Raw genomic sequence first — 17367 nt, forward strand, 5'->3', positions numbered from 1 at the left:
AATAAAAATATGAATTAAAAAAAAAAAAAAACAAAAAAAAAAACAAGACAAGACGACACACACATGCACACACACCTATTACTGGAATCACATATAGTTCTTGCTCCATGAGTACGCCATTTAAGGTCTTTTGTTGGCCTGGTCGCTGCCTATGAGAATGACTGACATTTGAAGAACAAAATATTCTGACATTGCCACTGGATAAAAACAACAGCGCACCAAATACAACATGGCAGCTTTGACTGCCCGAACCAGTAGTTAGACTCAATAATAGCCAGTGCAAAGTCAACATGAACATTTTGTCACTTTCTCAGTCTGATTAGGCAAATATGAAGCTATGTAGTTACCTACAACACGTTTGGGGCAATAACAGTATTCATTCTGATTGTGTGCTTCTCTATAACTGGCTAAGGAGAGAAGTACAACCATGAATGTCTACAGCCATCAGTAAAACACGGTGGAGGCTCTGTCATAGTTTGGGCTGCAATTTAGCTTTGTCAAAATTGGTTGTATTAAGAATGCCACAAAAGTATTTTGATCTACCATGTGATGCAATTTGGAAAGTGTTAGACTGGCTTCATTTTTCAGCCTGACAAAGATCCTAAACACAGAGCCAATGCAGTAAAAGCATACCTAGATAGAGAAACAGAGGAATCCTGTCAGCTGCCCCAAGTCTCAACTTCAATATTTTTGAAGCAGTGTCGGGTTAAAATCCCAAAATGAATGAATGAAATGAATAAAATATACGCTGACTTTGAATTCGATTCCTGCAACATGTTTCAAAATGTCGGTCAAATGAAATACATGATTGGTTATGTACTGTTTAAAAACCACCTGGCTGAACATTTCACAACTAATGGCCTTAATTAGTAACATGATTACATACAGATTACAAAAGAACATCAGAGACTGAGTCTTTCTGAAGTTAAATAAAGGATTTTACCGCCTTGTGAGAGAGACTACACAGACAGATAGTCCAACTGGACTGTTAGTGTAACGTAACATTTTATCCTAAAATTATGGGGGAAAGAAGAAGTTTCATCATCTAGTGTATATCACTTCATTGAATTATTTAGAGGTCTTAGACAAAAGTCTGTACACAGGGTCAAGGCCAAAAACCAAGAATGAACAGTGCACACTAACCACACTATGGCCCTCTTTAGTGCAACCTAATTTTTAGTTTACTTTTTCAACAAACTGACATGCAAAATTGGATTAGCGCTAGATCATTTAAACTATTTAGACATCGGTACAAATGTTTCTTCACACATGGCTTGGTAACTCTAGTACTGGACAACAAGCTGTTCTATTTGACACCCAGAGGAGAGAAGTTGGCTGAATAAACAATCTTGCAATAATGATAGCATTCTTCTTCACCCAGGTTTTGTGATGATATTTTCTGCAGCACATTGATTCTTATGGAACTATTTTGACAAATCAGACAAAATAAGTCTTAAAATCATGAATAAATGAGTTCTAATATACACAAGCAATATACCAGAGTGCACTGACATAATATTCTCTCCATATGTCTTATTACTCCTTCCTAAGAAGAAAAACTAAAATTCTATAAATAACTATGCATTTACTTGTACAATGTACATACACACACATATATATAAATATATGTTACGATATATGTATGTATACACATATAGCTCTTTGATTAAGTACTTTCAAGAACTTAATCCTTCATTCAGCATCATTCCTTTTTGTTTACATAAAGTTGATACATGGAGTACTATGCTGAACCAGCTCAAAAATAGTTACTGTTACAAAACCCCCACAAACTGTTACAACGGACAAACACAATCAAATTCAACCCAGAGTTTATTTGTAACCACCAAAACAGGAACAGTATATTTACACAGCTATCTTATTTTGTTGTTACATGAGGAAAATGGAAAATAAATATATTTAGAGAAAATTGTATTTCGAGAGCCTTTTGCTAGATAAAAATCAATAGAAACAAAATATTTAAACAGGTAATTTCTGGCATGTATATAAGTTTAAAGTCAGCTGTTTACCTTCAGTTTTTGTCTCCTTCTCAACCCTAACATGTTATAGCATAATACTGCCCCTCCCTAAGTCTGGTTCTGCTGGAGGTCTTGTCTTGTTAAATGAGTTTTTCCTTCCTACTGTCACAGAGTGCTTGCTCGTTACTCTGATTGTGAAAGGGGTTTTTTTTTTGTATTATTGTAGGGTATTTACCTTAAAAAAAATAAAGGCAACTGTTGTTGTGATTTGTTGATACATAAATATAAAACTCCATTGAATTGAAAATCTACAACGCTTGAGTAGATCTGTACTGTGTACTTAAACGAGTTAGTTTATCCTTTATATCTGAAAGGCCTACTAAAGATAAATGAATCCAGAAAAATGCATAAAGTTTGTGCAGTAAACAGGCAACATGTCATATTGGTGAAAAAAAATGATATCCTCACTATGCCACCCTCAAGTTTTTTTAAAAAAAAGTTTTGTCCTCTACAACACAATAATTTGTGTCCAGTTGAAGCAAAGAAGACCAAAACAGAAGGATACTTAGAGAGTACTCTTACATCATAACTACAGTACCCAAACTTCATAACTGCTTATTAGAAAAACAATTAATATGACGACATGTACACATGCCCGAGTACTTAAATGCCAAAGGAGCAATATCAAATATCAATTCACTATAATGTTTATTAAACTACTCTGAAATATTCTAGCATTTTAGAACAGCTGGCATGCTGTGCACACCTCCCTTTATAGCAAGAGATCAATGCAAATTGTTTGAGGGGACACCTGGTCACAAGGTGCTGGTCTGATGGAAATATTCAATTCAGTTTCAATTGAAATTTATTTTTAAATCACCAAATCAGAAAAACAGTTGCCTCAGGGCATTTTACATTGTAAGCTAAAGACCATACAGCAAAACAGAAAAAACATAGAAAACACCAACAATCGTATGAACCCCTTTGAGCAAATATGAAACAAACTTCCAGTACCCTCATATTTATCCAAATCAGCACCAAATTGAATTGGCTCTTTTTTTGCTGGTGCTCAAGCTCTACATAAAAATTCCCTTAATTCTTAAGGTCGTTTTTGCTTGTTTGTTTGTATATGATTATATTTGTTTTTATTAAGTGTGTTTAATAGTTTTAGTCTCTTTCATATTTTCCTTGTTGAGTTGTTTTTGTTTTTCTGTCTTTTCTAATTTCTGTCAGGCTCTCAAGATGACACAGAAGTTTCTGGTTAGTTAAGAAATTTTTTTTTCTTTCGTCACAGCTGGGCAGTCCAAGTGAACAAGACTATCCCTGACAGAAAAAGATAGGGCTCTCGAGGATGATGAATGGGGTTGTTTGAGAATGCGACTCAGTTCAGCCACACTCTCCGCTCTCTCACGGTAGGAGGCAGGGAAGGAGGCAGTAATGCAAAGTTAACTGAGTTTCAGGTTCTCACTATCTCTGAACATAATTGAATCCTCCTACTAATTACTCATCAGAGAATGCCCAATATAGGTTGGCTCATCCTCTGAGGAACCTACTGTGCTCTTTGTCAAGCCAATTTTTCTTTGTTCACTACATCACAAGTCTGGAAACAGCATACAGTTTTGTGTGTGGTCTCTGTCCGAGAGATGCTCCAGGGAGAAACGGCCTCATCCAAAACTGAGATCAAACTGCACAGAGGACACTGTTATCTCACATTCAAGCTCCTCACAATAAAGACAAAGTCCAAATTCATGTTTTACAACCTCACAACACTGGGCTATATTTTCAGGAAAAGATTACAATCCAAGGTTGTCGATTTTTGTATACCATCTTTTACACTTTAACATCTTAAAGTATAACTCATAATAATTTATAGGTATTCTGGAAGCATTGGTCAGTGTTTGGTCATAAATAAAATGTTTGTACTGCACAAAAGAATATGTTTAGCCCGATCGCTCAAGGTTAGCATTAAAGCTAATTGAATAGTGCCAGTATAAAGCTGTCTTGAAATGCATAGCCATTATCATCAGCCAAATTACACGGCTGCCACAGTTATTAAATGCTTAAAAAAACTGCCCCACCTGAGGACTGTCACAGTGATGGAGCCCTTTTGATTCATTCACCACAGATCACATACAGGTGCATGCACGCACACAAAACAGAAATGAATGCATGCGCATCCACACTCAAACAGAAACACAATAGCAGACACACTGGCTCAGACATGAACTATAACTTGCTGTCCAATTGAGTTTGCAGGTCCAGTAGCAAAACATAATGAGGTTTTCACACTGAGACACTCAAGCTGGAGAGAGTGGCAAGGGGAAGGTGGGGGATTCAGTGGGTGTGACATGGAGAAGGAAGGGGTAAGGAAAGAGAAAAGGCACTCAATGATAATGTATGAGCTGTCTGCAGTGCTCCATGGTGGAGGAAAGAGTGCAGTGGTGCATTTAAAAAGAAGATTATCATGTCAAGATACAGTAATACCTCGCTGAACACTGATTTTCATTGGGCATTGGTCGCTGCTGTCTGTCTGGGTGTGAACACAAAAAGAGGCTAATCAGGAGAGGAGAGTGTGTGTAGGACATGCTGCCGAGTCATCCCATAACAGAACAAAGTAAATTAAAATGAGAACATTTTAATTCATCCTGTATTTATTACAGATGGACCAGCTCATATAATCCTCTTTTACAGGCACGTTCAGTCAAATAGAGGTACTTCTATAATCTTTCTAATCTAAAGTTTCAGGACATCATAAAAATAATGTGGTCCATAGTAAGTACTTAAACTTTGTAAATATGAATATAAATGACAAGAGTGATTATTTAACAAAAATTAAGCCAAAGCGCAGAAGCAGTGTGAAAAAGTAAATAATTGGATAATTCAGTTGCTTGAAGAATCTCACAATAATTTAAAGTAATTTGAAGCATTCGTTTTCTATATGACTTTATCAATCTCTCACATTGTTGTAGAGGAAAGGTGGACCACTATTCTTTACAACGTTGCTTTAATTCATTTGGGCATTTGTTTATGCACAGCTGTCTTAAGGTTCACTTGGGTTAAGTTCTGGACTTTGAGCCATGTGGAACACCTCGACTCTTTTCTTTTTCGATTTCTATATTAGATCTGTTGCTGTGTTTGGGACCACTGTCTTGTTGCATCACACAATTTGTGTCAAGCTTCAGCTTTTGGACAGATGGCCTCACATTTGATATACAGAGGCGTTCATGGTCGACTCTAGGACTGCAAGATATCTAGATCCCAATATGGTCTTATGGCCTAAATCAGCGGTCCCCAACCTTTTTTGCGCCACGGACCGGTTTATGCCCGACAATATTTTCACGGACCGGCCTTTAAATACAACAAAATAAAACTAGTACCGATACCGAAAAAAAGAAGATTTATTCATAACACACGTGAAAAGACCCAGGAAAACAGAGTTAACGATAAAAACGATAACAAAATAACGCTGAAAACCGATAAAAACCTTGAAAAACATACATTTCACACCTGAGCCTCAACTCTCGCGGCCCGGTACCAAACAACTCACGGACCGGTACCGGTCCAAGGCCCGGGGGTTGGGGACCACTGGCCTAAATCATCAACCCTCCACCTCCGTACTTGACAGCTGGTACAAGGTTTTTGTGCTGATACGATATGTCTGATTTTCAATAAACTTGGTGCTGTCCAGCCAAACATTTCCATTTGGTTCTTGTCCTGTCTAAACAGGACAGGGTGGTTTGCTCAGATGCACTTTTTCAAACTTGAGCTCTGCTGCCATTATTTTGTTTTTTACAGAGAAGAGACTTTTTTTCCTGGCAATCCTTCCAAGCGAGACATAGTTGTTCAACCTTTCCAGTGTCATGAACTTTAATATTTAACATGCTAACTGAGGCCTGTGGCTCTTGTATTGTTTTGCAGTTTCTCTGAGTGTTGCACAGTCTGACCTTGCCATTTGTTGCTACTTCCTCTAGGAAAATTGGAAACTCTTGCTTTCCACTTGTCAGTCCACATGTTGGTTCTTTGTAAATGTCCATGTACCTTCCAGTACTGATAGGCAATTGTTGATTCTTTACATTTACCACTGATGTTCTCCTTGACTCTATGCTAACACACATGTGATTCCTCCAAGCCAGCAAACGTCTGCTGTTACAGAGATGCTCACACTTGGTTATGATGAATTAATTAAATGCATTCGATTATCAGCACCTAGCTGCTTCTACGCCTCTTAATTCGTATGGAAGCTAAACTTACTTAGTTTTCACAGGACTGCTTCTGCATTCTGACTTAATTCTTGTTGCATAAATAAACTGATTTGGTGTAAGATGCTATGTTTTTTTTATCCAACTGAGGTAAGACTTGCAAAGGACCAGATTATTATTATTGTTCCCATTTTTTAAACAGTGCAAAGTATTTGCTAGTATTGTTGCATGTATGTTTTCTGAAACAGCTAACAAAGTAGGTTCTATGTATTTTTCTATCCAATAGAAAAAAATGAAGAAAAGGAATGAAGCTTTAGCTGAAATAAATGAAGACCTGTTTCATTTGAAAGCAAGCAGGTGATTGCCAGCTTTAGACTTTGAGACCTTAAGAGGGAGATGGAGAATGCACTATGCGTTCACTTATGCTCTTTTGTTATCCACATCAGCTGTAACGTACTGATATTGAAAGGTTCAATTCTGTTCTTTTAATTGCTTCATAACTGTGCTGGAGTACATGGTATGACTTGTTGATATCCAGGTGTCAGTACAAAAAATAACTCTTTTCATATATTCTTAGGATCTGCGTTTGAATGCAGAGAATTGAAAGAAAACTGAGACTCCAGCTGTAAATTCATGTTTTAAACACAAAAGAGTTTTGTGTTTTATGTATGTGTCACAGTTTGTGCAAAAGACTCGATGGCAGGACGCAGTGCAATGGTGTTAATGAACACTTTCAGACAGTGACTAAGTACTGACAATAGTTCAAGCAATGAGTTTCAGGGTTTTTTTTGTTTTGTTTTTTGCTGAGTTAAGTCCAATTACAACCAGGCGATTTGGCAGGTAAGAGTGTTTTGTTCACACAGGTTGCCAGTTCAGGATAGTAGTAACTGTCTTTACAAGGAAGGCTTTAGATTAATCTTCTTTGGCATTCAGAGGCATGGATGTAGGACTTTGCAGTTTCTCCACAAGGGTGTGTACAGACAAGTATTCTCAAAATCCACAAATTTGCACTCAGGTAAGTATGCTTTAGTGGACAATAGTTGAACAGGTAGGTTTCTCCAAAAGGCGGATACACCAGCAAAAGATCTGTGATGGCTAAATCAGGTAAGTATGGATTAACAGGTAACCAGGAAACAGAGCATCAAAACTAGGCAGTCTAAGATACACAACCAATCATCTATATCAGATGTGTGAGTATCTACTTCAGATGTAGACGAGAAAGCAGGTCTAAGACCAAGAGGGCAGAGGGACCATGACAGTATGAATGTGAATAAGGATTTAAGAATCTTGAGTCTATTACAAATTTTTCAAGATGCATCACTAACCAACAAAAATACAGTATTTTTAGAAGTTTTCATGTAGGAAAAGTTTATTTTATTTTATTTCTTGACCTCAGTCACTACTTCATGCTAAACCTCAGCATGGGTGCCTGCCTCCTCATGAGAGTTTATCAAGAGTATATAGCCCACAGCATATGCTTTGCTATGTGGTCAATTTTTCAGATGGCTAAGCACAGCTTGAGTATGTCAGCTAAAACAAATTTCTTTCTGCAGGCCTATAGCTGAGTTTCGACTTAACTGTGTAGGTGTATCACCGTAACACTATTATTCACACACTACTTTTTTTAAATTACCACTACACAAATAAAGTTCAACTTCCACCATAAGTACCTTCAACCTGAAAAAAAAAAAAAACAGCAGTATCCCATCCCTAACAGGCTTCCTGTATATCATCTCTACCTCTTTTTCCGTATTGTAATTGCGCTGGATTTTGAGTAGTGGTCAGTATTCTGAACTGTACTTGTGATATTGACTCTCACACAAAAGAAAGAGCTGCGAAATGCTAACTAAACCAGGCACATGTAAAAATAAATAAATGCATTTTATAATTATGACAAATCCATGGAGTAGCTCGCTTGGCAGGGCTGAATCACAGTACTGTGTAGTACTTTTTTCTGTATATTTTGGCTGATTTTGTTCTGTTCAACACAACCCCACACTACTTCAAAAATGATGAAATCCTGGCTTTCAGACCAGGTATGCTTTTACTGCATTAGCAGGGTGTTCAGGATCACTGTCATGCTGAAAAAGGAAGGTGTTTCAAGTCAGATGCTTTCCAGATGATGTTACATGATGGATCCAAATTCACCATCATGGTACTACGATCATAATTCCATCAGTTTTGACAAGATCCCAAACACCACTAACTGAACTGGAGACCTAAACCATAACAGAACCTCCACTGTGTTTTACAGACATCTGCTGACACCCACGGTTCCAGCTTTCTCCTGACCTCTTACATATGTATATATGTCAGGATTTGAACCAACACTCATAATCAGTGCCAACAGGTTTTATGGAATGATGATTGTTCCCTTCCTTAAGAATGGCATTGTTAAGGAAGGGAAACGGCATTGACAGCCATCCTTCCACTAAAACCATTTCTGATGAGGCTTCAGTGAACAGTAGCCAGATCAGCTGAAGGGCCAGATTCATCTCAGGTCCAGTGTCAGGTTTTTGCTGGATTTTTTTCCTATTTTTCAGGGACATGATTTTCTCATACTGTTCACCTGTTGTAAATCCCTTTTCTTAGGTTTGCTACTTCTTCTTTTCCACTTTCCATTTTCCTAAACCTTTCAGGTTTTCAAATAAAAGCTCTTTTAGAATCACCCTGTTATGTGTTTTTGTACTGGGCAGCTAATAAAAAAGTGTCTAAAGATACAAGATACACTGTGCTGTTCTACCTTACTGAGTGATAAGTTATAGGGTTTCAGCTCCTTGTCACTTAACAACACAGTTATCCAAGAGTTAACAGTTTAATAAAGCAATTTTGTCTGGGTTAAGTGTAGTGTGAAAAGAGCTAATAATCATTTTAGAGTTGCCTAAGATTAAAGTTTGGCTTGCAGCCAGTCTCACTCTGTGTTGGTAGTTAAAGGAGCTAATTAAACAAACCCCACATGAAAGCCCCCTCCTCGGGAGCTAGAAAGATTAAACGCCCTCAGGTGTATTCGCTCTCTAACTACCGCGCAACAAAAGTGAAACAGCGATTAGACAGCATGCACAGTTTTCACCACGCAAAACAGGATTCTGCTGGGTGTGTTTTGCGATACAGTATTAATTATAATCAAGATCCCAGAGATGGAAATAATGCTGAGAAATGGGACATTACTAGGATTGCAATGAAATCTTCGGTTACTTTCTCAGCTGTTTTACATGTAACTTGCCTCCAGTGCAGTATAGGTTTTGTGTAGAGATAAAGTCACTACTTATATGATCGTTTCCTGTTTTATTTTCTGTTTACTCACATAATGTGTGTGTACTATAAACTGTATATAAAAGATGGGCATGACTGCAGTGATTAAATTTTATTGGTTGAGGGAGCCCTGTTTTGAAGCTGTATTAGCATGTTAGCTACAGATGATTTTGTTTTTCTTTAAGACAAAGTGGCAACATTTTAATAAGAGGCTGGCATGCTAAGTTACTCTGGTTAGCAAGCTGCTCCATGGACTTCAAACATATCATATTTGCCAATCACCACACTAATAGCATACAATAAAATACTGGAATTTCACTTGCCTGGAACACTGGACCAGCTTATAATCTCGATGATATTCAAGGCTGCACTTGTCCAACCAGTCTACATGTGTTTTGTGGATTTGATTCAACATTGTTCACGAGTGAAGGGAGAACATTAGATTGACAGATGGACTGGGGCGAGATCCAAAGTGAATCATATTCTTTTTTATTATTATTTTTTACATTTATTTTCCTTTGAAGACTAGCTGGGTTCTCCCTTAGAGATAGAGTGAGGCGCTCGGTCATTTGAGAGGGACTCGGAATAGAGCCGCTGCTCCTCCACATCGAAAGTAGCCAGTTGAGGTGGTACAGGCAACTGACTAGGATGCCTCCTCCTAGGTGAGCTACTCTGGGCATGTCCTTCAGGGAGGAGGCCCTGGGGCAGACCCAGGACTCCATGAAGAGATTACGGATAAGAAGGATGAGCTGGAATAGGTGGCTGTGGTGAAGGAAGTCTGGGATTCTCAACTCAGACTGCTGTCTCCTCGGCCTGAATCTGGATAAGCAGCAGAAAATTAATGGAAAATAAATGGAATTTCACTTGCCAAAACCAGGAGGCCAGACTTCTTGAGTGAGCCAGTAATAGAATTGATGGCAACACAAAGCATATTATTTGACAGATAATTGTATTAAAATGCACCAAAATTGACCTGAAAAACAGTTGAAAGCATGAAAAATCATAAAAGAGGTGAAACCTAGCAGACAACTGCATGTTAATGACACGGGAAACTATGGGAAATAGGTCACTTTTGTCCTTTGATTGTGGAAAATTTATTTCCCTATTGCATTACTTTTAGTCGTGCTAATTATATACAGTAGAGACTACAGTTCTGTATAGTGCACATGTGAAGTGAAACAAACACACATCTGTGCCTTCAGGCTTCTGCTCTTCTTTGACACATGCATTAAAGTGCAAACACAAACACACACATGCACTACATGCACTATAGCAGCTTCCTTTTCGCCTGGTTTGAATTTGTAAGCCCGAAGCTCCTGCCAAAGCTCCTGTTGCTGTGGGGAGAAGCAGCTGCGCACTCATCCTACCCTCCTTCCAGTTTTCCAGCTAATGGAACATTCCAGTGCTCCCGTACGCCCCTGCCACAATAACAAATTTGGTACATCCCATTGGTGCTTCTCTAGCTGGTTTGTCACTGACTCAGTAGTATCACAGCAGTCAGCCAAACAGTATTTTGAGCACACGCTTACCGGCGCGCGTACACGCAAACAACACCGCGCACATAGTCTGAGAGTGAGGACATAAGACGAGAGAGTTATAAAACAGAAGGAAAGAAATCCTCGGCTAGTCCTTCCACTCAACAGTCTTCTGGTTGTTCTGCATCCCTGATATGACCCTGTTCAGTCCAAGATGTGAGTATACCGAAGTGTTTCCTTGTGTATGTGTGATGATGCCTGTTTTAGTGGATGTTTGCATGCACCACGGTGTTTCTGAAAGACAGTATTTGCCATTGTTCCTCTCATTCCTTTTCTCTCCACTGCCATTTTCCCCCTTCATCCTGGAAGCTTTTCAGCTTTTGTGTGCTCATCTGTGCACTTCAGCCTGAAGCTCCGGTTTCTCTACATTTGTACCTCAGAGCTGTTTTTCTCGCTTTTCCCTGTCCGTAAACATTAGTCCAATCAGAAGGTGCTGTGGTAATATAGGAGACACTGGACTTGAGGATGTTAAACACTGTGATGCATTAAGAGGTGTTTCAGGCAAATTTACCTTTAAGCAAAAGCCAAGTGTGTTTCTCATATTGGCAAGGTCAGCACATGGTCTAGTCAGGATACAAAGGCTTTTGCTAGTGAAATGACTTATAGCTTAATTATGTTGTAATACCCATCTCTCCATATGGATTGAGATTTCTTTAGTTTTCTTCTTCATCTGCAAAGTGAACAGTGCATCCATGAACAGTTTCTAATAAGACTACATTACCATGCAGGCACAGTGCCAATATCTTCTCACAACTTCCACACTAGTTTGGAAACCTCAGTCTGTTCTCAAAGCTACTTGTCTGGTGGGGAAGCAGAGGCTTCAGACAAGGTCAGTATAGACTAAAAGACTCCACAGTGAAAGTAAAACGCATCTTAAACTGTTGAATACTTCCACAGTGCAAAAATAAAGTCAAGTCACTGTTGTCGTCTCCCTCACTATAATGCTGCAATCTGCTTCACTGTTGAGACGTGGTTTTTAGCACACTAGCATCTCTCTCAACTTACCATGTATCCATGCCAGCAAACAGTATATTTCCTGTTTTTTATTTGTTCCTTAGAGCTGTAAGTAATAATTTATGTTACACAGTTTCGTGTTTTTATCTGTGAGTGGAAACTAAGTGTTCATGGTTGCAGGAACGTGCAGAGACTCGGCATATCGACAAGACCTGCACACGCTGCACTTATACCTAGACATCGTCAACACTACCAGGATGTGAATTAATTAATAAGCTTTATGACAAGTGAGGGGGATTTATGTGATCCTACAGTCACAATGATATCATCAACTGTAAGTCTAAATCAAATTTAGGTTAATAAAATGTTAATTTCTGCTATTCTGGTTGTGCTGCTTGATAGTACTGTATACTGTGCCTTGACAAATTTGTTCTGGTCCAGAATAAGTAGTAGGCTTAAGTAAAGCCAATAACCAGTAATCAAAAGAAAAGGCACTAAGGACAGACAAAGAACAATACAAGAGCAGAAAATATCTTACTGTAGTTTAATCTTTTATCAAGGTTCTTTTGTAATTTAACCAATCTGCTAAATTGAAATCAGCTTTGCAGTCCTGGTTTAAATGATTGTTGCAAAAGCGTTCAGCCATACGCGCTCTCTTTTCTTTTACTTTTAGGATGCAGCGCTTCAGAAAAGCAAAGTGAGTGTGCGAACGGTATTACCAAATATTCCATTTGAATTAAATGCCTCTGAAAATTTCAGTGTCAGTCTGCAGCTCAAGCGTTTGCGTTCTGCTCTGAAGTTAGTTACTCGATTAAGATGTTGAATCAAATTACACTGAAAAATACATCAAACATTTAGGGATGCGGTTCAGCCCAACGCGTGATAAATTGAAGAATTGGGATGAAAATAAAAATGATGATAGAAGACGGCAGATTTAGCTGTTTTTATCTGATCACATTATCCAATCTCCCACACATCCGTGACTTCAAGTGTGTGTGTGTGTGTGCGTTCAGACTGTTTGCTAAAAAAGAATCTGTGAAAATAAAGTAAGTGCTGTGCACAGACTCCCCTTAATGCATGTGTTGCAGACTCTTAAAGCAACTTTCAGTGTTTTCCAATGAGGTGAATACACAGATTCCTATTTCCTAACTTTGATCCAGGTCCAAGGTTTCATTAGAGCAGGGTGGGTGCTGATTGACTGGGATCTTCAGGGGAAATCTAGGCTCCTTCTAGCTTTGAAAACTCAGAACAAGAAAAGCTTTTCCACATTGTGTCTATGTAATTTTGTTTCCAGGTAGTGTGATTAAGCTGGCTCTAACTTTGGCTGGGTATGAAGCGGCACTCTGGCAGTCAGCCTGACATCCGCTGATACAAAGCATAGTGATGGACTGTGGCAGAGGCTGAGGCTTTATAACCCATTACAGCTGATCGCATGTGACCTTGCTGTGTCCTCTGATGCTCTTTGAGCCAGTTTTACGAAATAACTGTCTATCAGATTATACTGCCGTTTGAGTTCTATATCTCCCTGCCAGTTTGCACCTGGAATCTCTCAGGCTGGTCATGGATTTGTAAATGAGTCCTGAATCACTACACAATCTTGTTATGGCTGAAATATTAGTATTCGTTGAAAATAATCCAATTTTGCACGTATTGCAGAATTGCTGTCTGTACGGTTTCTAACCACACGGTGATGATGTAGTAATGTTTCAATTATGTGTTTATATTTAAACCATATATTTTCTTAAATCTGTCATCTAAACTAGAAGCAAAAATAGAAATAAAACTAAACTAATAGTCTACTTGTGATTGCCCTCCAATAAAATGGATGGTATAAATGGATAATAAATGACAGTAGTGAAACATAGTGGTTGTAATCTGCAACATGTTTTCATGATAAAAGCTACAATTTTGACATATGATCCACAATACTATATGTATGTCCTCAAAACTCTTTAGTCTGCATTATATTCATTTAGCAGATGATTTTATCCAAAGGCCTACAATAGTAGTGTCTTTCAAACAAGTTATTATTTTTTTATAGCTCTAATAAATGCACAATGTAGCTGCTTAAAGTGAGACTGTTTGGTATTTGCAAGGGGAAAAAATGCATATTGCATCACAACAACCATGAATCACTTTTTCCTTTGCGTTCACCGTGGTTAGAGCAGGGTGGAGTATTTTATAACACTGTGAGGTCACTTCTTTTTCATGGGCCTCTATGTTTCTGTAGCCAACTATAGGGCAGAATCTGTGTGTGGCTCACCAAAAAAAGTTGTCATTTATGTGAAGTCACTTTAATTCAAAACGCAGTTTGCCTTGTTTTTTGAAACTATACCTCTGAACAGAAAACCCCCAAAACAAAACAAAGTATAATACACACATATATATACGTGCATACATGCATGGGCATAGATGTGAAGTCTGCAAAGGAGGAGCTAACTGTGGTGTATATAGGATTTTGTTTACTCTGATAGCACTCTGATTACCTCCTGAGGTTTTGCTCCTGTTGAGCGACACAACTGTGCTTAGCAGCATCCTCCCCTCTCTTCCTGTGTAATGGCTTCATCACGCAGTCAATCATACAGTCATCCTGTTGCTCAGCAAACTCATTATAAAACTCAGTTTTGTTTTCCTGGCACACAATGCCGAGCCATTATATTTAAAAGATAATGTGTAGGCCTTTTGTCCTTTTAGTGTAAGGAGATGTAGTCACTTTTTCATGAAAATACTATGTCTACTTTGGGAGGTAAAGGCGCATACGTATGTCTAAATTTCTTTTCACACTTTCAAACCCATACTTAATTAATTGTCGCTTCCAGCCATTTGACAATCATGCTGTGCGAGTGTATGTGCAGCTGGCCCAGTCACACTCCATTCACCACCCATCTGTCCATGTCAGACTGGACTTCTCTCCCCGTCTCTTTGCTGCTTACCTCCTGCCTGTTTTTGTTTTGTCTTTTACTCACCTTTGGTAAATTGACAAGAGAGCAAGCACAGTGAGAGCAGTGAGCTGCTGGTGTGTCCTGTAATCAAGATGGTTTATGGTTAAATGGCTAGTACAAACATGTATATAAAAGTGTTTGCAGGAGAGAAAGAGTGAGATCAGAGCTCAGTTGAGCTTTTTAGAGGTTGTGCCAAGTTTCCAATGTATCCTTGCAGACAGGAAATAAAAATGGAGTGAACAGTCTAGCTCAAAGTGGCTGGAGGGAGGTGGACGTGAAAACAGATACTGGCTTCTGTCAGTCTTAGCTGGCCCTTTAGTCAGCATCATGTCAAGCTGCTGTAGATTATGTAAATGTTGCCAGAATAAAGAAGACCCAAGTGTAGGATAAACATGACCATGTGTATGCCATTTAGTCATCTGGAGGTTCCTGTGTGTGTGTGTGTGTTTGTACTCTCTCTTTGTTGTGTTGCAGTATGTCGCTCTTTACTGTATCAGTACAAAGTTAATTGGTTGCTCTTTCATGCAGACATGAGCATGAGTGGAGAGTTGAAGTCAAGCCGCTCTAGGGCAGCCAGTAAGAGGGCCAGCAACACCACTTATGGGTGAGTATGACACCGCCCACCTCCCCACACCCACAAAGCCCACAAAGCCCACAAAGCTCACACACCCACAAAGCCCACAAAGCACACAAAGCACACACACACACACACACACACACACACACACACACACACACACACACACACACACACAGGAACACTCTCCTATCCCCCACACACTCAGAGATAATCATGCGCTCTATTATTTGCTGCAGCCCTTTATCTGTAACTCAATGGTTGCACCTCAGCTTTCCAATCAATGCAGCATTATTTGTTATTAGCTTCATACCAGTGTATGTAAGCTGCTATTGATTTTGGCCAGAGGTGCTGTCTCCATCAGTCAATGTTTGAATCCATCTGTTGATGTAGTGCACACATATGATTGGAGCTGATTACTGTTTATTGCTGACAGTTCAATACTGCGGTGTGCAGCTACACTAACGTAAACTCTGTGCTCAGATGGCTGGGGAAGGGAGTTGGAGGGGTAGTGGAAGAGATGACAGTGTGTGGGCTTGTTTGAATTCGTTCATGGCTTCATTACTCAACTCGAACTCTCTCTTTGAACTGCAGATTTTTCTCTGGCTGCGGCTCTGTAGGCCAAAGCTCCTTTTATTAGCACAAACCACAGAGAGTACTGTCTTTTTGTTAAGTTTGAGTCGATCCTCATTTTGTAGCACTCACTGGTAATGGCTCATTGTATGTACTCTGTAAATCCATGTATGTCCTTCAAAATTAATTTAAAACAAAGGGGAACAAAATAGAAAAGTCCAAGAAATTTAGAAAAAGTCACCAAATTCCCAAATTAAATGATAGTTTCTGAAAGCATACAAAAGTGTTTTTTTAACATTTAAGAAGCTAAGATGAGAAAAACATTAATTTTTAAAATATGTTGCTGGACGTCCACTCTAGGATAAAAAAAAAATACTGCAAAGTAGGTTAGGAATGCAAACAAGAATAGAAAATGAATATTAACAGATGTACTGATATTGAGGCCAACTTGTTTGTCTCGGTCTCAATCAGAAAATCTCATTAATATTCTATCTTCTGTGCAACAGGGCCTCCACATGTGTTTCCAGCTCCACAATACACACTGATGATTTTCAATTCAAGGCAGCTGTATTGATGTCCTTCTGTTGGTTTCATCATATATTAGAGTGGTGTATAGATGTAAAAATAGTGCAATATGGGTCATTATGTATTATGTAGACAGCATGTCCTTGAAAACAGTTAATCCAGCTCTCTACTTGTGCTCCCTGCTCCAATCCCTCTAACCAGCCCTGCCTAAACCTTGAACCCCCAAACATTATTCAGCCATTCCACCATGCAGTTATTCAACAGCACTGCATGCATTAATGAGGTTAGTCATACAACACACATACTCACGATGACTAACACCCAGTGGAAAACACCTGAGGTAGCAACCCCAATGTAGCCTGATATAGCCTCCGTGATATTTTGCAGAAATGACATAGACTTAAAGCAGAGGACGTTGGATTTCTGTGGTCGTTTGAGGCTTATAGACACATCCAGCAGGCTAAACTAAGCACGGGACACATCCAGCCTGTTAATACATGCAAAAAACATGATTACAGTCATGCGGGTCGCTCTGTGACGCATGTGCAGTGGTGCTTTAAGCCTGATGCTAATCTTCACGTCAGCGTATTTATGGACAATGCTGTTCTAATGATAAGCAGGTATTGTTTTGATAAACAATTTAGATTACTATACTGACATATATCACTTACAGCACAGACTTGTGGATGTAATTATTTTTGCAGAGTTTTGATCATCACTCAAACTAGTGTGGAACTCAAACTATTTTGAGTCTGTTCACATTTAAGGGTACATGAATGCATGATGGTGTACTAACTAACTGTCACAAAACATGAGGATGAAAAACTGCCTTTT

General features: G+C 38.9%; 1 protein-coding gene across 2 annotated transcripts in view; it reads left to right on the forward strand.

Annotated features, from left to right (window-relative positions):
• Window positions 1-10896: 10896 nt before the first annotated feature.
• Window positions 10897-17367, forward strand: part of LOC308398999 (uncharacterized protein) — a 38261-nt gene continuing 31790 nt past the window's right edge. Inside the window, exons 1-2 of one of the 2 annotated variants that reach the window (XM_080885915.1) lie at window positions 10897-11118; window positions 15387-15462. In XM_080885915.1, coding sequence (XP_080742041.1) covers window positions 11097-11118; window positions 15387-15462 — 98 coding nt within the window. In that variant the 5' untranslated portion in view covers window positions 10897-11096. The remainder of the gene's footprint in view (window positions 11119-15386; window positions 15463-17367) is intronic. The other variant, XM_080885914.1, reaches the window with a different exon arrangement.

The sequence above is a fragment of the Rhamphochromis sp. 'chilingali' genome (genome assembly GCF_963969265.1).
Source record: "Rhamphochromis sp. 'chilingali' genome assembly, chromosome: 6".
In the NCBI taxonomy this organism is placed as follows: domain Eukaryota; kingdom Metazoa; phylum Chordata; class Actinopteri; order Cichliformes; family Cichlidae; genus Rhamphochromis; species Rhamphochromis sp. 'chilingali'.